At 45.7% G+C, this 25,820-nt stretch overlaps 1 protein-coding gene across 4 annotated transcripts in view; it reads left to right on the top strand.

The window, feature by feature from the left end:
- AMPD2 (adenosine monophosphate deaminase 2) overlaps window positions 1-25,820 on the top strand; it is a 304,820-nt gene that overhangs the window by 258,745 nt on the left and 20,255 nt on the right. For all 4 annotated transcript variants that reach the window (XM_077481332.1, XM_077481334.1, XM_077481335.1 and 1 more), the window contains exons 15-17: window positions 7,944-8,064; window positions 16,945-17,118; window positions 17,325-17,435. In XM_077481332.1, the coding sequence (XP_077337458.1) occupies window positions 7,944-8,064; window positions 16,945-17,118; window positions 17,325-17,435 (406 nt within the window). The remainder of the gene's footprint in view (window positions 1-7,943; window positions 8,065-16,944; window positions 17,119-17,324; window positions 17,436-25,820) is intronic.

Raw genomic sequence — 25,820 nt, 5'->3', positions numbered from 1 at the left:
TGTGGTCGTGCAGAAAATTAATGATGTGTATCCAATAGGATTGAATCTTAGGACATAACCACATCAGGTGATAAAAGGTTCCAGAGATGCACGAGCACATAGGGCACCCCAGACTAAGGTCAGGCCGGAATTTTGCCAACCTGACAGGGGTCAGGTACGACCTATGAATTACGTATAGTTGTGTAAGGCGGTCTGGAATTTTCAATGATACCTGTTTAACATTTTCAAGTAAGTCCTCCCAGTCTGACCCCTCCAATGGTCCCATATCCTCCTCCCATCTAAGCCTGGCCCTCTCCGAGATCAGAGCCGACTCTCTTGCCCTCAATAAATTGTAGAATGTGGAAATCAACTGGGCCGAGTTGTCACCAAGCAGCAGGTCAACCAAAGAAAGGGTCTGAACATTAGGGGGGCCGTCAGTGAATTGGGCTCTGAGTGCGTGTCGTAATTGCAAATACCGGAAATACATGGATTGGGGTAAATCAAATTCCGCCTGTAACGCAGGAAAATCGCGGACGCCTAGAGGGGACACAACTTGGTATAAAAAGATAACGCCCTTAGCGGCCCATAGTGCGGCCCCTGGGACTGCTAATAATTCCTTCAAATCAGTGTTGCACCACAGGGGGGTGTGCGAATGGAAATAATCAGCTCCAACAACACCCAATGCCGACCTCCAGATCTTCCTATGGTAGGACAGCATGGGGGTCTGGACAGCACCCGCCCTCCCAGCTCGAAAGAGCGTCTGCAGGGGGGTATGTGTGTGTAAACCCTCTCCGCCACCCACCAATGTCTGGTATCTAGTCCCATCCAATCTATGCAGGTGATAGAAATGCGACAGCTGTGCCGCCAAATAGTAACTCCGAAAGTCCGGGAGTGCCACTCCTCCCGAGTTCGACGGGTTCTTAAGCGTGGCCCACGCCAGCTTGTGCCTAGAGGAGCCCCAAATAAACGTATTCAATATTTTATCAATCGTTTTGAAGTAGCGGAGAGGGATCAGGACCGGGGAATGCCAGAGCGCGTAAAGAATCTTAGGGAGTAGAATCATTTTGGTCAAATTAACCCTGCCCATCACCCCAAGAGGAAGACGGGACCAGGCCTGGGTACGTGTTTTAAGAAATAAAAATAAGGGTTCGACATTAAGTAATAAATACTCCCGCGGTTCTCTAGTGACATATATCCCCAGGTACTTAATTAGGGAGACCCTGGCGAGTGGAAGGGAGGCAGCACAGCGGTCCGGCACCGACACATCCAAGGGTAAAACCTGGGACTTGGACCAATTTATGGCCAGGCCCGAGTGCCTGCCAAATTCTCCCACCACCTCCAGCGCACTCCGCAACGAAGGACCCTCGTCTTCGAGGAACAAAAGGGTATCGTCCGCATACATGCTCACGGATTCCACCAGGGTACCACTGCGGAGGCCAACTATCCCCGGATGAAGTCGGAGCTTGGCCGCCAGGGGTTCCGCCGCTAAGGCATATAGAAGGGGGGAGAGCGGGCACCCCTGACGCGTGCCTCGCCCCACGGGGAAGGGATCCGATACCCAGCCATTGACCGCGACCCTAGCCATCGGTTGAAAATAAAGCAAGGTAACCCATTTTATAAAATTGAGGCCAAATCCGAACCGTCCCAGGCACTCCCAGAGATAACCCCATTCAATGGAGTCGAAGGCCTTGGCAGCGTCCAAAGACACTACCGCCCTCGACCCCACCGAGCCATGCCTCGCCTGCACATTCATGTATACATGCCGAATATTCATAGCCGTATTTTTCCCCGGCATGAAGCCTGTTTGGTCAGGGTGTACAAGGGACAATATAATCGTATTTAGTCTGATGGCCAAAATTTTCGCTAATACTTTAATATCGGTTTGAAGTAGAGATATGGGACGGTAAGACTCAGGAAGGAGGGGGTCCTTGCCCGGCTTAGGTAATACAACAATGGTGGCCTGCCGTAACGTCTCGGGAATCGTTTCTGAGTCAAACATATGCTTGTACAATTTCAACAGTTCCGGAACCAGTACATTGGAATATTGGGCATAAAAATCTAAGGGTATACCATCCTGTCCGGGGGCCTTAGCGGAAGCCAGGGACGAGATCGCCAGTGCATCCTCATCGCTGGTTAGGGGGGCGTCCATCTCCGCAACCTGTGTTGGTGACAATCTAGGGAGAGGAATATCCTCCAGATAGGTCCTGGTCTCTGATCTCGGAGTAGCCACCTGGGAAGCATAGGTCGTCTTATAAAACTCCAGGAACATCTCCACCACCACCGGCGGATCAGACACCACCACCCCCCGGTGATCAGTTAAGGAAACAACCACCGGAGGTCTGGAGTCTTGGTGCGCCAGATATGCCAGAAGCCGCCCCGCCCGCTCCCCCTGCTCGAATACACGTTGCCTAGTGAAGAAGAGCTTTCGCCTAGCGTGTTCGTATTGTAGGTGCTCCAACGCACGGGTATGATGCCTGAGCGACTGCGCCTTAGCCTGAGTAGGGTGTGCACTGAAGTCGGCTGTAACCGCATCCAGTGCCTCTGTAGCTTGTGTCAATTGGGTCAGGGAAGCTTTCTTCAACCGGCCTATCCGCCGTGAAAGAGTGGAGCGGACATGCAGCTTGAAGGCCTCCCATACGTGATCTATCCTGGCCGTGTCTCGATTGGTATCAAAATAGAACCGCCATTCCTCCTCTATGTCCTCGCATTCGCCCAACCTCGACAGCCAAAAGAGGTGTAGCCTCCATCGCCTCGGACCCGCCTGACCCGCCATCTCAAATGTAGCCCAGCAAGGAGCGTGGTCCGAAAGCGACCAGGCGCAGTACCCGGCGTCCAACAGTCTGGGCAGAAGGCCTCTGGCAACCAAAATGTAATCAATGCGGGACATAGAGGAGTGGGCAGCCGAGAAACACGAGTACTCCCGCCTCCCTGGGTACCGGTGACGCCATGGGTCAATAAGGGAGAACTCCCGCAGGGTACGACCCAATCTGGTTTCACCATGGACACGATCCCCCTCAGTCAGACGCATCCTATCCAGTTCCCGATCCAGGACCATGTTAAAATCCCCGAGCCAAATGGCAGGGGTAGTGGGGTGCATGGCCATGTAGGAGAGCCCCTCGTTAATAACGGTAGAGTTATATGGCGGGGGAACATAACATGCCAACACTAGGTATTGAGCCCCATACAACACACAATGCATAAATAAGTACCTGCCCTGGGGATCAGTCCGCAGTGAAATCAATTCGAACTGGGTAGACTTAGTCACCAGGACAGCGACCCCCCGGGAATAAGGGGTATAGGAGGCATGATACGCCCAGCCAATCCAGGGGCGTTTCAGCGCCAACTGCAATTGTCCGGTAACATGCGTTTCCACCAATACTATAATATTAGCCCTGTATAATTTAAGGCGGTCAAACACTGCCGTGCGTTTTAATTTGTCACGCATTCCCCTGACATTCCAGGACAGAAACTTCAACTCACCCGCGAGAAATATCTCATAAATGCTGCGAAAGGAGGGAGGCGGGCAATCCCCAAAGCAGTGACTCTCCCCAACACATAATGGCCATAGACAGAATGGAAAAGCATACCAAACAAATCTGGTAAATATATATTGCCTGTAGTTAAACACATAGTGAAATCCCCACCACACAAAGAAAACCTGCAACCAAATTTAAAACCAAAACAACCCAACCCCCCCCCTCCCAGCTCTCGGCCCCCCCAACCAAGCCGGAGCATACATCCCTGAACAAAACTCAACCAGGTTCAACCCCGGTAAACTATGGGGGCGAAAAATCCGCTGGGTGTAGTCCCAGCGATGGAGCAAAACGCCTACACACCACCCTCTGGCACAACAACCAGCGGCTGAAGAACCGGCCGAGCCGCACCCTCCGTACCACAGCCAAGAAGTGCCCATATAACCCTAACATCAAAAATGTAAACTTTACAGTCCTAGAGGTGCAAGAACCAGACCCATGTCCCCAGGGTCTCAGAAAGAGTCCGGCACCGACCCAGTCCCCCCCCCACGTTAGTATATTAACATATTGCCTACCAGACATTATATAGGTAATGAACCCGATACCACACAACCTTGGCCCCGATGGGGGGCTAAAAGAGAAAAGAGAGAGGTAGGGAAAAGAAGAGGAGGTGAAGGGCAGAGAAGGAAGGGAAGGGTAGGGAGAGGGGGAGAGAGAAGCTGCAAAACCCCCAGAAAGAAGATGGCCGAGGTAAGCCAGGAAGGAGGGGAAGAGGAAAAAGAGCGAGGAGGGAAACAGCAATGGAAACAGAGATACAGAAGGGGAAGAATAAGAGAGGGGGAGAACATGGCCGGTGCCCAAACATAGGAGTTCCGAGGAGCTGCAAACCAAATGCTGATCCAGGTGACAGTCAGGAAAGTCCAGCTACTTGCGATGGAACAGACAGTCACAGACAGGTGGCCTCCGTGTGGCAGAGGAGGCGGTGTGGGGAAAAAGTTCAAGGGGGAGCAGATAACAAAATAAATGAATGAAGACTCCACACATGTCCTCCTCACAACCACTGGCGGAACAGGGGCAAACAAAGGAAGGGTGGACACCCGTGGCTAGATAGGCCATTAATAGCTCCGTAGCAGCAGGGCCCAGTCCATGCCACCCCATCAGCCAGGACGACAGGGGACACAAGAGGTAAGTCACAAAGAAAGTACGTACTCACAGGCTCACAGAGCGTTCAGTCCCGTGGAGGTCGGTTACGGGCCGCGTCCCTCTGATCCAGCCAGGCCACCGCCTCCGCCGGATCTTCAAAAAAGTGTGCACGATCTTCCCCCACCACACGAAGCCTGGCTGGAAAAAGCATCGCATACTTCACGTTATGGGCCCGGAGACGTCTCTTGATCTCCACAAACCGGGAACGCCGCCTCTGGACCTCCGCCGAGAAGTCTGGAAAGACCGAAATGTGACTATTCTGGAAGGGGATATTCCCCCGCTCCCGGGTGAGTCGCAGGATGGTGTCTCGGTCCCGGTAATTTAGAAGCTTTGCGATGAAAGTACGCGGTGGGGCACCATCAGGCGGTGAGCGCGCCGGCATCCTGTGCGCCCTCTCCACTACAAACGAGGCAGAAAAGGCCTCCCTCCCGTAGGACTTAATAAGGAGATTCTCCAGAAACGTAGCCGGGTCTGCGCCCTCCGAGCCCTCCGGCAGGCCCACGAACCGTAAGTTGGACCGACGGGCCCTGTTTTCTAAATCGTCCTGTTTCTGGGCCAATTGCTGCAATCTCCGCTGGATCTCTTCCTGAGCGTTCTGTAGCGGGAACAGGACATCCTCAGCCTGGCCAATCCTGGTCTCCGTCTCCGTGACCATGTCCCGCAATTTAGATAGATCTTGGCGGATCAGGGAGATGTCTACCTTGACTTCCTCTATCTTGCAGGTAAGGGCAGACTGGCACGAGGATATTGCCTCTAGCACCTTCGCCGTCTCCGTCGCAGCAGGCTCCGCTGGTGAAGCGGCCGGGCCGCCATGTTGGTCCTCGTGGTCCCGTTCCTGCCTCCGGTATTTATCAAGCGCCGCGGCCGCTGTCGCGCTTCTTTTCGGCGGGGACATGTCCGCGCACACTCCGGAGACCGACTGGTACGATATGGCTACACGGGTAGGCTTGCGGGCTTGCAGGATAGTTGTGAAGGATGTCGGAAGGTACGGAGCTCAGCTCACACGCGTCTCACTCCATCGCCAGCCAGGCCACGCCCCTGTCACAGATTAGAGTACTTAGACCTGTTAGACATGATCTTGTCCAGGATCTTTTTGGCCTGAGACAAGTGTCTGGCCCTCAACGCTCTTGCCTGGGCTAGGTTGGAATCCTAGATGCCCTGTCAGTATATAAGACTTGGTCATCTGAGGAGCTCATCTTCCCATCAACATTATACAGTTAAGGGTGATTTGGTTGTCCTCACAATGCTGGACCGCGCAATTGTGAGGGCACCCAATGAGAATCCAGTCACACAATGCCACCTGCCAAACTCAGCTGAGCGGATGAGTCCATACAGCTAATGTGTGTTGATTCACTAATATTCGGCTGCCTGCACACAGCTCAGCGCTAGGACGTGAGTTGAGCTCCTTTCTAATTTTTGGAATTTCCATATGCTTCATTCACACTGGCACTCCTGCATTATCCTAAATACAGTAGAAGTGCTCCAGACAGTATAAGCAATACAATCTTTTGTGCCTCCCAGATGCATTTTCCTGTATTTACTTATATGTTTTACTTTAGCCATGTTTAGTCGTGCTTATAGTGTCTAGTCAGATCCTGGATGAACAGAATTCAATTTCTCTAAATGCAGCTGAATGCTCAGTAAGATTGGCATAATTGAAAAATAATTACATGCATTTAATGTCTTCTAAACGTATATATATATGCAAGTTTGACAGTGCCAGTGTGAATGAGGCACTAAACCAAACTGACGAATATTGACACTAATAGCTGTTTCACTCCTGTTCATATGCAGGTGGGCTTTTCAGAGTATCAAGAAGTATGTTTGCTTGCATCATCATTTAGGCCGTTTTGCTTTGTGTCATCAGGGAGACCAAAGACGTTATAAATAGACATTTTGATGTCAAAATTTGCATCTTATTAAGTTATATAGAAAACTCCATAAGCACTTCAGGTGGAGGAAATTTGCCATTATTCCTGAAAGAGACCCTAGCGCCAGACTATTCATTTCAACAACTACATTTTTCATAGGATTTAGACCCCTTTCACACTGAAGCTCCGCTAAAACAGCACATGACCTTACATTTTTTTGAAAACTGCCAATTTTGCTGCGCATTCGAAAAGCTTTTTAAGGAGTGCTTTTTATAGTGCTCCAAACCTGCGCCAAAGATGCTGTGTAAACGCACTCATGAAAATGAATGCGAGGCAGTTTTAAGGTGATTTTCAGAGGCTATTTCTAGTGCTAAAACACCTGAAAAGAGCCTCAGTGTGAAACAGGTCTTAATGTGCATTCCTGAAAAGCCACAAAAAAAAAAACCACTATAATACTTCTCACTCATCTGCTTTATAAAGGATTGTGTAAGAAGGCCAAAGAACAGTTGGAGGAGCTGGACCAGCACAGACAGTAATTCGATTAGAAAATAGGGCTATGGCATGCAACGGGGAAGGAAGCTGTTCTTGGGAATTGATACTTACTGGAGTGTCAGTTTCCTTGTAAGTTCAGAGGCACATTTCAGGTCAATAAAATTGGTTATGGAAAGTTAAAGATTATGTTCACGTTTGTGAAAAAAATAATAAATGCCCATTTTTTTTTTTGCTGGTAAAAGCATTTCACCTGTGATTAGCAGATAGCGGGTGCAATGTCAGGCTCCTGCAGACTTTCAGAACAGCCGTCTGCCCGTACCTCTTATATGGGCAGACAATTACTTAGCAGCAGGAAGAATCCGTAAACTACGAGGGTGCTCATCAGCGCTCTCTCAGTTCATTGAGAACGACAAGCCCATCTGCTGTAGTGGCAGACGGAACCTGTAGTTCACCCATTCACAGGACTCTGTGAATAAATGATGCCACTCACTGTCACCCCCCATTTCCAGACACTATGAGAAATTGGAGGTGATGCGGGGGCTGCTGCTTTAGTAGCATGTTACATGTTACACCCGGCTGTAACATGTACCATGTTACTATAGGTGCAGTTGGTGACAAAGTCTCTTTAAAACCCCACACTGCTTGCATTTGTTGAGATGGCTCTGTTTTTCAGTGTAAACACATTTAATTATGCTGTCATTGGCTTAGTTTATGTACCAGAGAATGATTGTCAATTTGTACCTCTTCAGGATTCCAGTTATTTATGGTGAGATTTGATTCTTGGTTATGGAGATTTTGTAGGGCCTGGTTGAGAGGATATTAACTGTGATGTAGTGATGATATACAGTAAATGTATATACATTTTTATGTTGCTTCACTGAAAATGCATATGACTTTGTTGTTCTTTTTGCCTTTGTGGCAACAGGCAACGTGGGTTTCATACTTTTGTACTAAGACCACATTGTGGGGAAGCAGGACCTATTCACCACCTTGTATCTGGATTTATGCTGTCACAGAACATCTCACATGGACTTCTACTCCGCAAGGTAATGCTTCAAGCAGAGCGTTTATCTGGAAAAATGAAAGAGTTGCACAATAGCTGTACATTTTATTGGTCTCTGTTAAGGATTGGCCAAACAGTGAACACCTCCCCAGTTTGGTTCACACCAGGACACCTCCAACAGGCAAAAAGTTCTAGTGAACATGTGAACCCTATTAAAGTCTATGGGACACGAGCATGAAAAATCAAAAGTCCTCATTTTAAAGGCTTGTATGCAAGTTATTGCCATAAAAAGTGTATGGGGATATGAGTACTGCCCTGGAGGACATGTATCAGTACAAAAAAAAGTTTTTAAAACAATAGTTTTTAAAGGAGCAGTGATTTTAATTATGCTTAAAGTGAAACAATAAAAATTGAATATTGCTTTAACCACTTGCTGACCGACTCATGGTGATGTACGTCGGCAGAGTGGCACTGCTGTGCAAATCAGCTTACCTGTACTTCCTTCTGTTAAAGCAGGATAGCGGGCACGTGCACGCCGCCAGCAGCGCATGCCTGCAGGTCCTGCGGACTGGAGAGGAGAGGCAGAACGGGGAACTGCCTATATAAACACGGCATTTCCCCATTCTGTCTAGTGACAAGACAGGGCTCTACTGTTCCCGGTGATCAGGAACAGTGATCTCTATCATGTTTAAGTAAGCCCATCCCCTACAGTTAGAACACGCTGAGGGAACATACTAAACCCCTTGATTGCCCCCTGGCGTTAACCCCTTCCCTGCCAGTGTCATTTTTCATTTTTGATCATTGATCAGTGCATTTTTATAGCACTGATCAATGTAAAGTAGCGGTACCCTCGTAAGGGCTGCTGATTTGGTTACTAGCATCCGCCAATCACCCTGCTGCCAACCATCCATTCACCATTTTAAAGACAATGAACAGTAATTTTTCTCCATTTTGTTGCTTTTATTGTGGGATACAACTTGGATGGGAGAAAAGGGAATATGAGATGCCCATTATACAGCGCATTCTTGGAATTACTTGTGGCCTTGTATCTTTGTATTTCTGTGCAATAACTTCTTTACTGACTGTTGCTTCTTTTCTTTGTGGAAATTCTTCACTGCACAGCTACTGAGTTACTAGCTTCACTTCCAAAAGAACAAAAGGAACCACTCTCAATAATTCCCATTTGTAAACCGGAATGATATTGTCTTTATGAATCAAAGAGCCAAAGCTACACACATCTGCTCCCTCCAGACTCCATGAATCGGACAGCCACCCAGTCTTTGGAGGGCATTACCAATGTGCTAACCAGGCCAGAAACGACACGGCATCTCCCCCCTCTGGCCTGACACATGGCAACAAACAAACTACTGCTTCCAGCCAGTCCATCACTAACAATGCTGTGTTCCCCGGCCACAGCATTCTACTCTGCTCTGACAAGTTTCTCTTTTTATGTTACACTGACCTTCTCCTCCAGAACAGTTCTGTGTCCCCGGTCACAGAATGCTATTCTACTCTCTTCTGCTTGACTGCTACTTCCTCTGCTTGATCCTCTTTACATCCAAGTCCTGTGTTCCCCGGCCACAGCAGCCAGATGCCTCCTTAGAGATGAAGATCTGTATCTTTAGCTCCTTTCTGGCGGTTCCTCCATCCCTCCTCCGCTCCTGCCGCATCCCCCGCGTAGGGACGTGCGGAACAGCACGTTAAACATCCATTCTGTCTTTCTGCTCCACAGAACTCCTCCCTGGAAGCATGTGACCCCAGCTCATATGAGAGGCCTGCCCCCTCCCAATGCCAAGAGATAATTGGTCAGGGCTCCTCACATGAGCTGCCTGCCACTCAGGTCTCAGGTCCTATCTCTCTTCCAGAACAATCCATCTGAAAGCAGAGAGGGCATCTCTGAGCCAAAGTACAGATGGCCACACCCCCCACTACACTGAACACTCCCAGTCCCAAATCACAACAACCAGGCCCAGCCTAAAGCACAGGCCTGTCTAAATTTACCTGCACTTGGGCCCTGCAGCTATAAAAATACTACTCTAGCACCTACCTTTAGGTAGAGGGTGTTGCATTCACCCCCCACTAAAATCACAACTGTCCACAGTTGTGTGGGGACAATTAAATTGAAAAATACCTCCTTAGATCGGGAGGAAAGGCATCTCATATTAATGAAGCAAATGGAAAAGGGAAAACAACTTGAAAAGGGGTAACATTTGTATAAAAATACAAAATGACACATGTACACTGTTAATCATACATTTGTTCAAATTATACATCCTGACTGCAGATCCCTGCAACTATCAGTTACATACAAGCGGAACCAGAGCATTGCTCCCTTGAGAGGAATACTCTGCTTACCACAAGTCTTCATCTGTTCCAACGGTGGAGATAGACAGCCGTCGTATCCCAGGAAAACATAACAGTACACAACTAATCTATAAAACGAACTGAAAATTACGCTTCACCAAACAGAAGGGGTTATCATCTTCTATTTAGTGACAGAACAATAATGAACAAAGTGGCATGGGTTTCCCTGCCAGGATTGTCACTCCCTCAAAAGGAGTCTGAGAGACCTCCTGCAGAGTGCAACCTGAGCAGACACACCCGCAATAAGGCACATATGCCCACAGGCCAATAAACTTTCTGTTTGGCTCCTAAACAGAAGTCCTCTTTTTTTTTCCTCTAGCGCAGCAAAGGCTCCAAATCCATGGATTCCTTCTTTAAAGCAAATGTGGCAAAGGAATTGAGCAGGGACAGCACACCCTAGTATCCATGACTTGGTCCATGTCAGGCACCCTGAGTGGAAGTCTCCTGCAATGAAACAGTCCTTAGGGGAAAGCCCACCCTAACCCAGCTGCCCTCTTGCAGTCAAACATGAGTAACATCAACATATCTGTAGCTACACAGCAGTAGTCCTGGCTTACAGATAAAACTTTGAGTCCGGCAATCTCTTCCGACTGTCCCCATTGCTTCTTGCTGAAATAGAGTAACTTCTGGTGTTCTGCCCTGCCTTCAGAACCAACACTTTATCTTTATAGATTGCCCTTCTGAGCTTCCACTCTTTGTGAATGTCCTTAAACCGGACCCACACTTCACTTTCCAGTGTCCGTTTGGGTTTCGGGACATGTAGATAGTCCCAGACCATGTCATTTTCCCACTGCTCCCGGGAGTTTTCAACTATTTCCATGACATGGTCTGGAACATAGGGATAATCCAGGTCTCTCTCCTGAGCAACTCTCCTCTGGACTTCCCCTTGGAGAACCTCTGCAGTTCTTTAGGCCTTCCACGGCCAGGCAGGACACAGGCATCAGTGGCCCTACTAACCCATTGCTTGTAAGTAGGTGGTCCTTCCGACGACTTACTAAGGTGGTAGAAAGTCTATAGAGTGGTACTGGGGGTTGTGACGAACGTAATGGTCCCTCCTATGCTCCGGTGAAAGCTTCAACTGAGGTGGAACTTTCTAAGTACCATTCCTTCTCATCACTGGATTCAGCCTCTTCAGGGAATGACCACTCAAAAAGGTTCTCTATGGACCCATATCTCTCCAGCACTTGCTGTGACCCCCAGTCCACAGCCCGGCCCTTGCTCACCCTGTCCGGCTCAGCTGGGGGACCACCCTCCTGTAGCTTGGACTCCTTCTGGATAGGCACAACAAGAGACTTACTTTCAGCCGGCACTTCAGGGTTTCTTTCGGAGTCTACCCACTATCAACAGCAACCTCTGGGTCCCTGGCCAGGCCACAGGCTTCCCCAACATTTTCTCCTACCTTAGCCTCTTGAAGTTCTGAATCGGTGAATTCGATGGGAGCTCCTTCACCGCAGGGGTAGTTGATGCACGACCCTCTCCGGCTTTCTGGGTCGCCTGGTTCTGCAGCTGACAAAGTCCGGTTAGTAGACTGGCAGAATAATATTTAATCTCGAGAGTCAGATGTTCTCCGCAATGTCCACACCGTGTCCAGGCACTAACTCTAACTGTAGACCTGCAACATCCTGAACAGAGCATACACAGTCTCTCCACGCCTCCGATTACTTATAAAGCCAGACCACCGGTGAGCTCCAGCCGGATGCCGGTGTCTATCAGCACCTGGTCCTGCTGATCAGGCAACCACTGCATGGCAGATACGCTCTGAACACCCTTCGCCATCTTCCTCCGCCTCGTGTCTGGCACACGGCGCGCTGAACAATCTCCTCTAGGGTGTGGCTCCACCCCTCACTTGTTGGTTCAGCGCGTGAGGATCTGTAGCTGTAGATTTTCCAATTGTCTCCCAGCGACACCTGGTGGCAGACACTGTTGAACTGCAGACTAACTTGGCAGCAGTCACCATTCACAGGAAAGTGTCTCTATTGCGATATCCCACTGTAAGGGACTGCCACATACAGATTCCCGTCCACGACACCCGCTTGTGTCCATGTTGCTAAGGGCAACAGCGACATCCATAATCTCACTCCCCACTTTCATCTGTGTTAGCAGGACGATGAAACGGTTTGCAAAACAGTGAGTAGTGCCCGCACTGTACACACGCTAGACACATTTTTAATCCAAAAAACACGATGCCCGCTGTAGTTGCCACGTATGACAGCACATGATTACAGTCACTGAGTTGTGGAATTTGTTACTATTGTGAGTGTACATTGGTGCAACTGGGTGCAGGAGGCGTGCAGTCTGCACTGATCCTGGATGGTTTCCATGGGCAACAACACTTGGTAACAGACTTGGATTGTTTGCTAGGGGAAACTGCCAGCAGGTAAACTGTGAAGGCAGATCTCGGCGGGACCTCCATTTGTAGCGGTACCCTCGTAAGGGCTGCTGATTTGGTTACTAGCATCCGCCAATCACCCTGCTGCCAGCCCCCCATTCACCATTTTAAAGACAATGAACAGTCATTTTCCTCAGTTTTGTTGCTTTTATTGTGGGATACAACTTGGATGGGCGAACAGGGAAATTTGCGATGCCCATGATACAGCACATTCTTGGAATTAGTCGTGGCCTTGGCCTTGTATCTTTGTATTTCTATGCAATAGCTTCTTTACTGACTGTTTCTTCTTTTCTTTGTGTAAATTATTCACTGCATAGCTACGAGTTACTAGCTTCACTTCCAAAAGAGCAAAAGGAACCACTCTGAATAATTCCCATTTGTAAACTGGAATGATATTGTCTTTATGAATCAAAGAGCCAAAGCTACACACATCTGCTCCCTCCAGACTCCATGAATCGGACAGCCACCCAGTCTTTGGAAGGCATTACCAATGTGCTAACCAGGCCAGAGACGACACGGCATCTCCCCCCACTGACCTGACACATGGCAACAAACTACTGCTTCCAGCCAGTCCATCACTAACAATGCTGTGTTCTCCAGGCCACAGCATTCTACTCTGCTCTGAAAAGTTTATCTTCTTATGTTACACTGACCTTCTTCTCCAGAACAGTTCTGTGTCCCCGGTCACAGAATGCTATTCTACTCTCTTCCACTTGACTGCTACTTCCTCTGCTTGATCCTCTTTACATCCAAGTCCTGTGTTCCCCAGCCACAGCACCCGGATGCCTCCTTAGAGATGAAGATCAGTATCTTTAGCTCCTTCCTAGCGGTTCCTCCATCCCTCCTCCACACCCGCTGCATCCCCCAGGTCGGCATGCGTGGAACAGCGCGTTAAACATCCATTCTGTCTTTCTGCTCCACAAAACTCATCCCTGTAAGCATGTGACCCCAGCTCATATGAGAGGCCTGCCCCCTGCCAATGCCAAGAGATAATTGGCTCCTCACATGAGCTGCCTGCCACTCAGGTCTCAGGTCCCACCTATTTTCTAGAAAAATCCATCTGAAAGCAGAGAGGGCAGCTCTGATCCAAAGTACAGGTGGCCACACCCCCCACTACACTGAACACTCCCAGTTCCAAATCACAACAACCAAGCCCAGCCTAAAGCACAGGCCTGTCTAAATGTACCTGCACTTTGGCCCTGTAGCTATAAAAATACTACTCTAGCACCTACCTTTAGGTAGAGGGTGCTACAGTAATAATGTCACTGGTCCCTAAAAAGAGTAATTTGGGGTCAGATTTGTCTGCCGCAATGTCGCAGTCATATTAAAAATCGCAGATCGCCGACATTGCCAATAAAAACAAATAAAAGTCCCTAAATCTATCTCGTAGTTTGTATATGCAATAACTTTTGCTCAAACCAATATACTACTATTGCCATATATATCGGCCGAAACTGACTGCACACTTAATCTACTGGCTACCCTGCCTAAACTCTCTCTTAATTCACACTATATACACTGCTGCCATGTAAGTAGTCTTATATAGTGTGGGGCATGGACTTAGCCCCTGAGCCATGATTGGCCAAAGGCACCCTGCCTTTGGCCAATCATGGCTCTCACAGCACATTGCGCTGTGATTGGCCAAAGCATATAGGTTACATAGTTAGCAAGGTTGAATAAAGACACCAGTCCATCCAGTTCAACCTGAGTGAGTGTCTACAATTGTCCCTATCCCTGTATACTGCACACTTACATCAGCCCCTACCCTCAAGGAGCCCACAATCCAAGGTCCCCATTCATATACTAGGGCCAATTTTGGACAGAAGCCAAATAACCTACTTGCATGTCTTTGGAGTGTGGGAGGAAACCGGAGTACCCAGAGGAAATCCACGCAGGCACAGGAAGAACATGCAAACTCCAGGCAGGTAGTGCCATGGTTGGGATTCAAACCAGTGACCCTTTTTACTGCTAGGCGAGAGTGCTAACCACTACACCACTGTACCACTACACCAGGTGCATGCTTTGGCCAATCAGCAGTCTTCAATGCACAATAATCTTGCAATGCATTAGAGGGTGCTCCGCGGAAGGCGAACGTCCTGCGAGTGCCCCATATATTTGTTCTACAAACAAACGAACAGCTGACTCAAACATAAAGCCCATAACTAGTCTCTGATATGGAAACGTTTGTTTGAATGTTCTGCCTAGGTGGGGAGTAAAAGGGCCATTCCAATGCACCAGCTGTGCCAGTAACAACTTGCCATTCACATTTAGACATACTTAGCTTATGACATCTGTGATTTGCTCTAGTGGTTCAAGGCTGTATTGGAGGTAGGAAGTTTAATCTTGATAAAAGCAATAACATACCAAATCTCAATTATGAGATCTGGTATGTTATTGCCAAATCAAGCAAATAATAAAAACATAAAATAATAATAGACATACTTCACATATTCTGGACACTAGTTTTCAGCCTGTAATGCCCCGTACACACGAGAGGGATTAAGTCTGACAGACCTCCAAAGGAGTTCCGCCGGAGTTCCGACGGAGTTCTGGCGGACTTTTCGACCGAACGGACTTGACCACACACCATCACACCAAACTCCGACGGAGTCGAACGTGATGACGTACGACTGGATTCGACGTAGGAAGTTCCTAGACAGTAGCCAATAGCTGCCCTAGCGTCGGTTTTAGTCCGTCGGAGTAGCACACACACGAGCGGATTTTTCAAAGGGGACCGGGTCCGGCGGAGTTCCGTCGGGAAAATTTAAAGCATGCTTCATTTCTAAAGTCCGTCAGACTTTAGCTTTGCTAAAGTCCGTTGCAGCCCACACACGATCGGATAGTCCGCCGGACTCAGTCCGTCGGAGTTTGGATGTCGAAAAGTCCGCTCGTGTGTACGGGGCATAAGAGTCCATATATTCATTGACTTTTAGCTCATGCATAAATTCTCAATATTATATGCAGGGATTGATGCGGTGTCAGCATTCCACAATGAACAGTGACAGCAGAAGAAAAATAAAATGGGTGAATTTCTATTAAAGGATGGATAATTTAGCTGAAGTGTGAAAGATTATATTCAATCCTTTGTCTACTTTTGCAGTTTGTTTGTTTTTGTTTTTTTTGGGCTAAATTTATGGATATTCAGCTCGGTTTAATAATGGGCATATTTTAAAGGCATTATATGTGACAATGACCAAACTTTGACTGAAATTTAATTTTGCTACAGTGATGGATTTTGGGTTATTTATTAAGGGCCCAGTTTTAGCTATCAAAATTATTTTGTAGTAAAGCCATGAAGGAAATCTAAAACAATATGAATAGTGATGGGCCATTGGGTTGTTCACTTAAAGACAGATTCTTTTTATTTACTATTGCACAACTGATTTTCACCCTAAACATAGCTAGTAAGGCCCCCTTTGCTAACTTGTTACAAACACTTTGAAAGCTGGTTGCTTGTAAAACTTTTCATAGAAAGTAACAGGCAGTTTTAAAAGGGACTCGAGTTAGGCTGGTCTTACATGAATCAGTTTTTTTGGCTAATTGAAAAAACTGAGTGGATTTCCTCATCCAAACAAGTGAGGTGGATGAAAGAAAGCTTCCTACTCCTCCACTGTCCGAATACACTGATCACAGCTGATCTAAAGAAAATGTTCCAACAACTTGGTTCGAGAGAAGGCAATGACTTCTCTGGAATGGTAATGGGCATAAATGGATCAAAATTCGGCTGGGCTTTACTGAAAGGCTGAATTTTGATCCATCTACAGCCAGTTTTAAGCTGGTAAGAGATTAAAAAGACACTTTAGCAGTTCATTTTAGAGAGGGTTAAGGGGAAAAAATGTACATTTGGTAAGATAGCAATGTTACATTTAACTTTAGAAAATAAAACAAAATTTCTATTATTTTCCATGGCCAAAGATACACTTTTTACATGCCCTGATCAATTGGGAAGCAATCGAATGGACATTTCCATAGATAATAGTTAAAAATACAATTTCACCTGTTTAGAAATACACTCCACAGTGGACTGGTTGCACATAAAAAGAATGAGCTATGGCCATTATAATTGCATAGAATCAGGCTTTAAATTTTCAATTTTTATTAAGCTTGTCTCCTCTTCATTTGTCCACCTTTGTTTAAGCTCATTTGTTTCTTCTATTCCTGTTGCTGCAGGCGCCTGTTTTGCAGTATTTGTACTACCTGGCACAGATTGGCATCGCTATGTCTCCTTTAAGCAATAACAGTTTGTTTCTGAGCTATCACAGGAATCCTCTCCCTGATTTCTTATCACGTGGCCTTATGGTATCATTGTCCACAGATGACCCTCTTCAATTCCATTTTACAAAGGTATTGTTGTGCACAACATTTATATATTTTATAGAATATTACACTACTATATATGTGTAGTTTTCATGAAGTTTAACCCAGGAGGTTTTATTTTATTGGCAGTACATTTATTTCAGTTATCTGCAAGGGGTTAAGTCTTATGATCACAGACAATAAAAATCTCATGTGTAACTGAATGCCTTCTCATGTTTATATCTATGTTATAGGAGCCTTTGATGGAAGAATACAGCATCGCAACCCAAGTATGGAAACTGAGCTCGTGTGATATGTGTGAGCTGGCACGAAACAGTGTTTTAATGAGTGGATTTCCTCACAAGGTGACACAATTATGCATTAGATAATTTACTTTTGTGAGCATTAAAAGAAATGTAATGCCGTATTTTTTCATGGGAAAACTTCAACAAACAGGTGTTACAGATCAATTTAAAGTAAAACTGTACTATAGATATATGAAAGTTGTGATTTCTAATCTGTTTTACTGACTATGTTAATTCCCTTGCTGTCATACGGATTCAGCAACTTGATGAGACACTGTCACCTTTGCAGGGCAAAGTCAGTCACAACCCCCTTATACTCACTTTACATGTGCTCCCTTAAAGCTGTTATTTTCTTTGCAGTTGTAAATAATACTCAGCACTTCCAACTAAATTCCATGTATCCACCGTTGGAGGTGTAGGAGATTTCAAGCGCAATACGATTTCCCTTCTTGCATAAAATAAAGCCTTGGTGAGAGAGAACTTAGTATACCGATCTGCCTCCACATCCTCCATATGGCCCAACAACAGAAAAAGTGGGTCAGGGCGTAGTGTCAGATCACATAATTGACTAAAGGCCCATGTCACTGTATCCCAAAAGAGACTAAGTAATGGACAGGACCACACCATATGTAAAAAGGTACCAGTGGACCAGCACACCTCGTACACAGGAGGTCGGTTTGAGGGGTGTAATGCAAAAAGTTTAACTGTATGAACCGATCTTTGGATGAGATCATGGAAGTCACATTGGTGAAGACACAAACCCCCCAGGCCTCCTTTGTAAGCTCAAGGATACGAGTGTACTTAGTATCATAAGCTACTGAGAGATGAAGCTACAGGGAAGACAAGGGCTTCCAGATCACTCGTGAGGCAAGAAGGTGTTCAGTTGGGTCAAACTCCAACACAATAGGCTAGAGGGAATTGTGTGCAGAGTGCATGTTTCAATTACCAACACCATAGATCCTGATAGGGAGTATTTTTGTCTCAAAGAGCTAAAGGGCACCACCCTCCTGTCAGAAATGACATGCTTTAACGTTGTTACCCTTCAAAGCGATCACAATTGCGAATCAGGGATTTAGTAGAGATGAGGGAGCGAGGGATTACCCCACAAGGGAACATGTGTGGAAAACATGGAGGACATTCTAAATACAGTGGGTATAGAAAAGAATCACCATTAAAATAATCACATTTTGTTGTTTTGCAGCCTAGAATAAAGACTAACCCCATTTTTATTTATCCAGCTGTATTTACTAGTGCAACTTATAACATCCAAGTGAAAGATATAACACCAACATGTCAGAAAAAAAAAATCAAAAACAGATTTACTGAGTTGGAAAAAGGATCACCTCCACTTATGTCAGTATTTTTTTGAACCACCTTTTTCTTTAATTATAGTCTTTACTGTTGACTGTTGGGATAGGTCTTTGCTAACTTTGCACATCTAGACTTTGCAATATTTGCCCACTCTTCTTTGCAGAACTGCTCAAGTTCAGTTAATTTTAATGGTGACCATTTGTGGACTGCAGTCTTCAAGTCATTCCACAGATTTATGTCTGGGCTCCGACTAAGCCTAAGCAAGGACAGTCACCTTTTTTTCACCTTTAATCACAGTGTGATCATTTTTGCTGTGTGCTTTGGGTTAGTGTCATGTTGGAAGTTAAACCTTCTTCCCATTGACAACTTTCTGATAGAGGGCAGCAGATTTTTCTCAAGAATTTGATGGTATTTTGCCCCATCCATTTTAATTCTATCCTGACAAGTGCCTCAGAATCTTTAAAGTGCATTTAAGGTGGTCAGATGAGATTAAAATTGAATTACTTGGCCTCGAGTCCAAACGATATGTCTAGCGTAAATTATTTTTTATATTTTTGACGTGTTGGTGTTATAACATCCAAGTGAATGATATAAGTTGCACTAGTAAATACAGCTGGATAAAGCAAAAACTGTGAATGTCTTCATTTCAGGCTGCAAAGCAACAAAATATGATTATTTGAATTTGGGTGATTCTTTTCTATACCCACTGTATACTTTAGGCCTGGGTAGGAGTCACCTTCATAGGCCCGATTACAGATGGATGGACCATGGGCCTCTAAGTTGCTGAGGGCCGCATATGAACCCAGTAGGGCCGCCTCCAATGTCACCACTGGGTTGTGTCTAGGCCCGGGAAAACCACCAACGCATCGTGACCAGTACAGCCACCCAGTAATATAGTTGAACATTGGGCAGAGCCAAACCACCTTGGGACAAGGGCAGCTGCAAAGTCAATTTAGCCAGCCGGGGGGCGGTGGGGTCCACTCTGCCCATACAAAAAATACCACCATGCTATCTCATTTCTGAAAAATCAGCTTGGGGATAAAGACCGGAGTGTTGCGAAAAAAAAGTAGACAAACTTTGGTAAGAAAATCATTTTCAATATATTCACCCGACCAGATGGAGTTAGGGGAATATACTTCCAGGAGGTGGACCTGTGTGCAAACTGAGACATCAAGGGAGAAACATTATTCTCCAAGTAAACAGCCACGGTATCCCCTACTCGGATCCCTGAATAGGTAAACTCATCTACCCACTGAAGCAGTGTATGAGTGTCAATGCAGGGGGCAGAGTGGTGTTACGGAAAAAATACCAACTTATCCCAGTTCACCCAAATCTCTTCACCCAAATCTCTGAAATAATGCCAAAATGATCAATGATAGCCAGCGCCACTTGCATAGATGAATATAGCCTCTGTACCACCTTCAGGGGTAAAGTACGCTCAGCTGCAAGGGGAGCCGCTCTCAGCATCTCAGCCTTGGTGAGTACCCTGACAGCCTCTCCCCACCGGATTTGCTCAAAGGAGAATGGCTAAAGGCTCAAAAGCCCAGGCAAATAAACCCGGGGATAACGGGCATCCCTGATATTTCCCCCTACCCAAGGTAAAGGAGACCGATAATGTTCCTTTAGTTCTAACCCTAGCCCTTGGATGGGCATACAATAATTCCAACCAGGACAGAAAATGGGGGCCAAAGCCAGTCGGAACCACTCAGAGGTAGTCCCACTCAACCAAATCAAATGCTTTTTTAGCATCCAAGGATGCTACCACCTCCAGGCAGTTCGGAGGGGCCAGGGCCATATTCATATGGAGACATGTGATATCTGTGCACGACCATGCATAAAACCAGAATGGTCTGGATGCACTAAGGTCATGCTCAGTGTATTGAGATGGTTAGCCAACATTTTAGATTGGAACTTTGCATCTGCATTCAGCAGAGAGATGAGGTGATTAGAGGAGCACATATCAGGGTTCTGCTCCTGTTTTGGAATCACCACGATCACCGCATCACTCAGAATCATCTTAAGTGGATCCCAAACCCTGTACAAAGAACAAGTGAAGACGAGGAAGCGGTTCCTCAGCATAATTTTTATAAAATTTAACAGGAAGCCCATCAGGGCCAGGAGTTTTACCCGATTGAAGAACGCCCAATGCCTTTTGCACCTCCTCCAAAGTGATAGGAGAGTCTCAAGTTTTTCTTAGTAGGTGGAGGTAATAACAGGCAAATCTATCTCGGCCAGATAGTGCTAGAGGTTGCTGGCCGTATAGGTCACCTAAAAACTATAAAGTGTCTGATAGTACATCACAAAACGTTCGTTAATGTCCACAGGGTCAGTAAGTATAAGGAAACAGTCATGTCTGTAGTGGGCTGCATAGAAAAGATTCACCATAAATGCCTCACTGAGCTCTCAATGAAAACAAAGAGAGAAATAGAACAACTGACTGATAGCAAAGCTACTTGCGGTTGTCTCAATTCAGGAGATGGCATCCTCTGGCGATTTAAAAAAGTGTACACGTCTCCATCTTCCACTCTTAACTTGGCAGGAAATAACCTACTGTACTTCAGGCCTTTAGCACATGGTTTGGCCCTAACATGGTCTAAAGACTTCCACTGTCGCTGTGTCTCCACAGAGTAGTCAGGGAATATAAGGACTTTAGTGTTGTTATAAAGCAGGTCCCCTTGATTACTAGCCTCACAGAGAACCAAATTCCGATCTCTGAAGTGCAGGAGTTTGAAGATAAATGTATGGGGTGGAGAGCCTGGCTGCCCACAGGTCGCTGGGATGCGATAAACTCTATCAGCGGAGAGGTAGGGTGAGAACTTAGCACACAGGAAAAGTAATTGTAGGAGAGTTCCACAAAGGTGGTAGCATCAGAACTCTCCCGAACCTGATTATTTGCAGGTTATTGCGACAATTGCGGTTCTCTGCATCTTCTGTCCTTGCTTCCAAGTATTTGACCTTAATCTTTATGGTGGCGAGATCTGCATTATGGTCTCATTGGACATCTTCCAGAGAAAAAACTCTGTGCTTAACCTCCATGATATGCTCCTGGAATCGATCTAAATCTCTGCGGATAAGTCTAATCTCAGTTTGCAGGTGGTCAGTCTTAGTGTTAAGGGCAGCCTGGCAGCCATTGATGGCTTGCATAAGGTAGTCAAACTTAGTAGAGTCCGAGGAGAAAGGCTCTGGACTGTCAGTCTGGGTCGCCATGTGGTAGGCTTCAGCAGCCCACCAAGGCCACAGTACACACAGAGTCTGCTGTACAGCGAGACAGGCTGGCACTTCTCCCTCTAGTCATCGCCTGCAGGAGCAGCACTGGGAGGATGAAGATCCTGCAGAATCAAGAGTAATGCCCGTACACACGAGCGGATTTTCGAGCGGTAATTCCGCTCAAGCTTGGCTTGCATACACACGGTCACACAAACGTTCTACTGTCAAGAACATGGTGACCTACAACACTACGACGAGCCGAGAAAATGAAGTCTAAGCGCCTAATTGTTTCTGAGCATGCGTAGGAATTTTGCACGTCGGAATTTGTACAGACGATCGGAATTTCCGATCGGAACTTTTTCCGACCAAAAAATAGAGAACATGCTCTCAATCTTTTGCTGGCTGAAATTCCTAAAGCAAAAGTCAGATGGAGCATACACGCGATCACATTTTCCAACCAAAAGCTCTCATCGAACTTGCAATTTCCAATCGTGTGTACGGGGCTTCACACATCCGCTCTCAGCACCATCTTGGACACACTCGCCATCTCAGTCCCATTTAAGCCTGGACTTTGACTAGGCCACTCCAAAACCTTAATTTTGCTTTTTTTGAGCCATTCAGGAGGTGAACTTGCTGGTGTATTTTGAATCATTGTCTGGCTGCATATCCCAAGTACGCTTGAGCTGGAGGTCACAAACTGATGGCCGGACATTCTCCATTTTCTGGTTGAGTGCAGAATTCATGGTTCCATCAATTATGGCAAGCTGTCCAGGTCCTTAAGCTGCAAAGTAGCCCCAGACCATCACAATACCATCAGCATGTTAGACTGTTGATATAATGTTATTGTCAGGGCTGGGCTTAGTCCTTCCCTCTCTGAGCTAGCCACTCAGCTGTCCGGCTAATTTCCAGCTCCTATCTCTACACAGTTACTCAGCTGTTGATGATATCCTGCTCATCAGTCCTGCCTACTTAAGCCGTATATGATGAAGAGAGGGAGCTTTTTCAGCCCACAAAAGGGGGGGGGGGTGGGACTTTACATGAAGCACGTGACTGCAAAAAAGTAAATAGGTGATCATAAGGGAATTTTATTAACGTGATCCTAGAACATACAAATGATAATCACAATTTACATATAATTATGCATAAAATACAAAAATGAGTCATAGGGTAGATAGACATACATCGTAATATTCATATCAATTGTAAAATGATAAACAATAATAACAAGAGATAATAATGGGTAAAGCAATCAATCACTCAATAAAATTTCCCTAGTTCACCAACAATCCGAATGGAGCACAGCAATAATTAAACAGTATAACCTGCAGAACCTAAGGCCTCATTTAGACCTGTGAGGATGAGTAATTAATCATATTGTAGAGAATGTGAAAGGAACACGGCAGAGGTTAGCTCTACGCGTTTCGTGGCTTCCATGCCACTCGTCAGGAGCAAGCACATGTAGTATCGATAACTGTAAAAGATATGAATTTGAGCAAGAGCGGGATAGACAAGCGCAGGTATAATCAAGGAGGCAACCTTGCCTCTTCTTTCACTGATGGTTTCACCTGTACCGGTTTTTCAGCTCTTTAATTTCACCTCCTTGTACCACTATTATAGGTTGATGAATTAATCATCACCCCACTTCTCTTTTAGATACGCCTCAGTTCTCGCGCCAGCCTTGTTTGGCGCCAGTTTCATCTCTGTGGGGCCCCCTGCCGCGGCTCCCGGTTGGGGGGTACTTCGGATGGTTTATGGTCCCCCACCACTACACCACCATTATATAGAACTCTAGTGAGTATAATTACATAACGTAGTTATAGGGGTTTTTATGCCTCATCCTTGATTATACCTGCGCTTGTCTATCCCGCTCTTGCTCAAATTCATATCTTTTACAGTTATCGATACTACATGTGCTTGCTCCTGACGAGTGGCATGGAAGCCACGAAACACGCAGAGCTAACATCTGCCGTGTTCCTTTCACATTCTCTACAATATGATTAATTACTCATCCTCACAGGTCTAAATGAGGCCTTAGGTCCTGCAGGTTATACTGTTTAATTATTGCTGTGCTCCATTCGGATTGTTGGTGAACTAGGGAAATTTTATTGAGTGATTGATTGCTTTACCCATTATTATCTCTTGTTATTATTGTTTATCATTTTACAATTGATATGAATATTACGATGTATGTCTATCTACCCTATGACTCATTTTTGTATTTTATGCATAATTATATGTAAATTGTGATTATCATTTGTATGTTCTAGGATCACGTTAATAAAATTCCCTTATGATCACCTATTTACTTTTTTGCAGTCACGCGCTTCATGTAAAGTCCCACCCCCCCCCCCTTTTGGGGGCTGAAAAAGCCCCCTCTCTTCATCATTTACATTGGGATGGAAATGTATGACCTTACCGCGCCATTATTTCAATAAAAGTCCCTAGGGATGGAAATGTGTGACCTTACCAGGCCATGATTTCCTGAAAGTCCCTAAAAACCCCTCCTTCTCTCTTTGCATACTTAAGCCGTATAGTCCAGAGGATCTCTGCCTTCGCCTTGGTCAACATCACAGAAACTTCCTTCGATCCTGTTTAAGACTTGCTTTGCTGACATCCCTTCTGGCTCCACACCCTGCTTGCTGTTCCACTATATTGATCCCTGACTTCTGGCTTGGCTGACTATCTGTTCTGGTTACTGAACTTTGGCTAGTGTGGTTTAACTGTACTTCTGTCTCGGCCTGATTTCATGGTTTCTGACAGTTATTTTTATGAAATGCTGTGTTAGTTTTACGTTAGATGTAACAGGACACCTGTCTACAGAATATTTGTCCAAAAGTCTTGGGAATAATCAAGATGTTTTTTGGCAAATGTGAGACAAGCCTTTGTGTTCTTTTAGGCCAGCAGTGGCTGTGGTCCTGGAACTCTTCCATAGCTTCCATTTTGACCAGTTTCTTTCTTATTGTTGAATCATGAGCCATGCCCTTAACTGAGGCAAGTGAGGTCTGCAGTTCTTTAGATGTTATGTTTTTTTTAATGACCTCCTGGATGAGTTGTCATTGTGCTCTTGGTGTCATTTTGGTAGGCCAACCACTCCTGGGAAGGATCACCACTGTTCCAAGTTTTCTCAATTTGTGGATAATGGCTCTCACTGTGGTTCACTGGAGTCCCAACGCCTTAGAAATGGCTTTGTAAGCCTATCCAGACTGATACATGTCAATTACTTTATTTCTCATGTGTTCTTGAATTTCTTTAGATCTCAGCGTGTGTTGCTTTTTGAGATCATTTAGTGTGCTTCACTTTGTCAGACAGCTTCTATTTAAGTGATTTCTTGACTCATCAGGTCTGGCAGTAATCAGGCCTGGGTGTGGCAAGTGAAATTTAACTCCGCTTTCCAAAAAATTTGGTTAATCACAATTTATTCATGATTTCGGGGGCAATTACTTTTTCACTTAGAGCTAGGCAGATTTGGACAGCTTTTTTCCCTTAATAAATGCAATCATCATTTAAAAACAGCACTTAGTACTGATCTTTGTGTAATATTAAAACTTGTTAGATGATCTGGATCATTTAAGTGTGACAGATATGGTAAAAAATAATACATCGGAAAGGGGGCATACACTTTTTCACAGCAATGTAATTCAAAAGTTTTCTTTTAGGGTCAACAGGTTTTGTTTCCTGCTATTGGAGAGATATAAAAAAATGCTGTCAGTGGTATTGTTAACAAACCAAAAAAGGAGTATATAAGTGAAACTCATTATAGTCATTATAGTTTACATACACTTTAAATACATTCTGAGCCACTGACCTATAAAAAGCATCCAGATGACAAGTTGTGGGTTCATTCTGCATATATGTGATGCCCTTCTTGGTCAAATGGCATAATAATGAGTCATGCATGGACAGCGTTAGTCCTGTAGGAGTCTGTTG

Source organism: Lithobates pipiens, unplaced genomic scaffold (genome assembly GCF_037356315.1).
Source record: "Lithobates pipiens isolate NorthernLeopardFrog02 unplaced genomic scaffold, aLitPip1_a1.2 Scaffold_16, whole genome shotgun sequence".
Classification (NCBI taxonomy): domain Eukaryota; kingdom Metazoa; phylum Chordata; class Amphibia; order Anura; family Ranidae; genus Lithobates; species Lithobates pipiens.
This window is presented reverse-complemented; position numbering and strand designations above follow the sequence as displayed.